At 54.3% G+C, this 3,881-nt stretch overlaps 1 protein-coding gene across 1 annotated transcript in view; it reads right to left on the minus strand.

The window, feature by feature from the left end:
• Window positions 1–200: 200 nt before the first annotated feature.
• LOC115538988 (zinc finger protein 16-like) overlaps window positions 201–3,881 on the minus strand; it is a 5,879-nt gene continuing 2,198 nt past the window's right edge. The window contains exon 3 of the mRNA XM_030350185.1: window positions 201–2,212. Within this exon, the coding sequence (XP_030206045.1) occupies window positions 1,506–2,212 (707 nt within the window). The 3' untranslated portion in view covers window positions 201–1,505. The remainder of the gene's footprint in view (window positions 2,213–3,881) is intronic.

Below are 3,881 nucleotides of genomic sequence, written 5' to 3' on the forward strand. Positions count from 1 at the left end.
AGGAGCTACTCCTGGCTTCTTGGTGCTGCCTAACCCTAACCCAGAAGCAACTCCTGGCTTCTTGGTGCTACCTGACCTTAACCCTAACCCTATCTAACATCCTCTGCAGGATCAGTGATTGGGGTAGACAACAAAATGACTTTATGTCTGTTAACAACCTACAGCCGACTTTGAAATGTGTGAAGAATAAAACAACCAGAGAGCGCAGAAAGACAGCACTTTATTAGAATGCAGACGCTCAGTTACCACAAGTCGCACTGGGAGCACAGCGTCCCTCACTCAACTAGCAACAGAGAATTGCAAAAGAAAATGCATGATTTCGTTATCTTCCTTGGACTACAATAAATGTGGAAAATCGATTAAATAAAAAGTACCACAAAAGACTCCTGTTATTCTGACTTTTGTTCATATAAGCAAACATATAAAAAAATGATACACGGTTCATAATATAGGTTACATTTGAACATTTTAAAATAATTGCAATGGCAACATGACTCTGTATGCGTAGCACCAAGCAGTATTGTGATGAAATACAACTTCACCAGAGATACGAGATACCACGTTGAGCCACTAGAGGCAGTAGGGCCCTCCCAGCCCAGAGGAACTACATGTTACGTTGAGCCACCACTAGAGGCAGTAGGGCCCTCCCAGCCCCCAGGAACTACGTGTTGTTACGTTGAGCCACCACTAGAGGCAGTAGGGCCCTCCCAGCCCCCAGGAACTACGTGTTGTTACGTTGAGCCACCACTAGAGGCAGTAGGGACCTCCCAGCCCCCAGGAACTACGTGTTGTTACATTGAGCCACCACTAGAGGCAGTAGGGCCCTCCCAGCCCCCAGGAACTACGTGTTGGAGAAGCTCTTGAGGTTGTAATGGTCCACTGTTTCAGTGAATGAACCATGGGTCTTGTGGGTAAATAAGTGCAGGGAAACTTAATCCGTTCCACTGGTGAAAGGAATGAGAGGTGGATGACCGGCAGAGTCTGTAGGCCCACCATGACCTCCATGGGGAAGAAACACCAAGAAGCACACATCTGAGGCTCTGGACCCCGCTGCTGGATCTGGGGTCCCCGGGGTCCCCACTGCTGGCTCTGGGGTCCCAGGGGTCCCCCTCTGCCTTCTGAGGCCAGGGGGGGTCCCCCTCTGCTGAGGCCAGGGGGATCCCCCTCTGCTGCGGCCAGGGGGTCCCCCTCTGCCTTCTGAGGCCAGGGGGTCCCCCTCTGCTGCGGCCAGGGGGGGTCCCCATCTGCCTTCTGAGGCCAGGGGGGGGCGCCCCTCTACTGAGGCAAGGGGGTCCCCCTCTGCTGCGGCCAGGGGGGGGTCCCCCTCTGCCTTCTGAGGCCAGGGAGGGGCGCCCCTCTACTGAGGCCAGGGGGTCCCCCTCTGCTGCGGCCAGGGGGGGACAACCCCCACTAGAGGGGGCTGTCCCCCTCTGGGCTCAGCAGGCAGGGGGGGCGCCCCTCTGCTGAGGCCAGGGGGAGATGGCCCCAGTGCCTCGGGGCCCCAGCTACTGGGTGGGGGTGCAGCGGTGGCTCTTGTAGGTGCCCAGGTGCCTGAAGCTGCGTCCGCAGTGCTGGCAGCAGTAGGGAGTAGCCCCGCTGTGGATCCTCTGGTGTGTGTACAGGTTCCCCAGCTCCTTGAAGCGCCGGCCGCACTGCTGGCAGGCGTAGGGGCTCTCCCCGGTGTGCACGCGCTGGTGCCGCTTCAGGCCCGACAGCACCGAGAAGCCCTTGCCGCACTGAGGGCAGGGGAAGGGGCTCTGGGCTCCGCTGTGGCCCAGCCGGTGGCTCTTCAGCCGGGCCGCGTGCCTGAAACGCTCGCCGCACTCGGGGCAGCTGAAGGGCTTCTCCCCCGTGTGGATGCGCTGGTGCTGCCGCAGGTTGCCCAGGTAGTTGAAGTGGCGGCCGCAGTCGCTGCACTCGTAGCCGCCGTCCGTCTTCAGCTCCCGTCGAGCGGGGCCCCGGGCCCGGGCCCCGTCCGGCCCCGCCTCGCCGGCCGGCCCCGGGACCCCCTCAACAGGCCGGGGGGCCGCCCTCCGGGGGTCCCCGCTGGGCTCCCCCAGCGCCGAGGCGGAGGTGGACTGGATGGCGTGCAGGGCCTGGGCGCCCGGAACGTCTGAGTGGATCAGCTTGAGGTGCTCCTCCAGGAACAGGGAGTCGGGGCAGAAGGTCCCACACAGCGGGCAGATGTAGTGGTGGCTGCTGAACTGTGGCCCTGCAGAGAGGAGAGGGGACCGGAGGTTAGACCGCCATCAGCCCAGAACTAAAGCAATTGCTCTCTGTAGTACAGTATGTAGGGACCGTCTGCAAGTGCTCCCTGTCGTAGAGGTCGTAGGGACCGTCTGCAAGTGCTCCCTATCGTAGAGGTTGTAGGGACCGTCTGCAAGTGCTTTCTATAGTAGAGTATGGGTTAGTAGAGGCCACCTGTTTATTTATTTTTACACAATGTCTTGTTTTTTTTAAATAATGTATGATGACTATATGCTCTGTAAGGTGACCTTGGGTGTCTTGAAAGGCGCCTCTAAATTAAATGCATTATTATTATTTTATTATTAGTTGTCCATCAGATGGTGGATGGATTGTGATCCAATCCCAACGCAGCCAGACTTCCTCCATATCCCCCCTGGCATATTATCCATTTGGGGCCGATCATCCGTGTTTACATATTCAGACAAGACGTTGTGCCCGAAACGGCTAACAGAGTGAAGCATGGACCATACAGACGTTCATCTTCTTAATGTCTAGCCCTCTGTAATAACCAGTCCAACTTGTTTCAGTTCTATATTAACAAACCATATCCAGCTCAATCACCTCCCTTCACTTCCTTTCCAGTTCCACATTAAATCTATCATACATAGATAATCAAGCCATATGACATTAAACTCCATTGTGGGTTGTTATCTCTCCTACAATAGGCTTGGCCGACATGGTGACTGAACTCCTCTGGACAGAGGATGCATCCTTAGTGGTCCCTCCTCCTATAGGTGGCCTGCAGACTCTGAACTCCTAAGAGGATGCAGGACCTCTTCCTGGTCCCTCCTCCTTAAGGCGGCCTGAAGTCTCTGAACTCCTAGTCTCGCAAAGCCAGACCAAACTACAGCAAGTAGAATGGTCTGGAACCACGCTACCTCGAGCCGTCTATCCGTGGGGAAACAGTTTTTATTTCTTTAAACCAATCACAATCGTCTAGGGCGGGGCTAAGCCCGGGAAGCAGCAGCGGTGTCCATGCTAAATAGTGCCGGGGGGAAATGCCAGCAACCGGAAGGGGAGGAGTAGCGGTGAAATCCGACGCTAGGCAACAGACGCTGTCCACTTCCGTTCAGCCAGACTACTGAACTCCTAACTGGATGCAGAACGCTTGCTTAGATGCTCTCAAGGAATTAAAGGAAACGGGTCACATGATCTTAAGAACCTCTTCCGGACTCTTCCCTCCACCAGAACAACGTTTCATTATGACAACGACCCAACAGCTTCTCTGGCCCGCAGAACCATACATTAATTTCAGGTGAGTAAGTTGATACAAAAATATCAACGCTATAGATGAAGGTAAGTCATATTTAACCAGTGATGTGACGGTGCCTCAGGAATAACCCTAACCCTAACCACTGTCCTCCTCCCCAATGGGTCACGTATAAAGCTGCATGGGTGACCCATTATGTTCTTACGTATCATGTTGAGTTGTGCGTCATGTTGTGCATTGTGTTGTGCATCGTGAGGTGTTGTGAATCATGTTGTAATATGTTGTGTTTTGCATTGTGTATTGTTGTGTTGTGTATTGTGTTGTGCATCGTGTTGTGTGTTGTGCATCGTTAAGTGTTGTGTTGCACATCGTGTTGTGATGTGATGCGTTGTGTATTGTGATGTGTTGTGTTGTGATATGTTGT

The sequence above is a fragment of the Gadus morhua genome, unplaced genomic scaffold (genome assembly GCF_902167405.1).
Source record: "Gadus morhua unplaced genomic scaffold, gadMor3.0, whole genome shotgun sequence".
In the NCBI taxonomy this organism is placed as follows: domain Eukaryota; kingdom Metazoa; phylum Chordata; class Actinopteri; order Gadiformes; family Gadidae; genus Gadus; species Gadus morhua.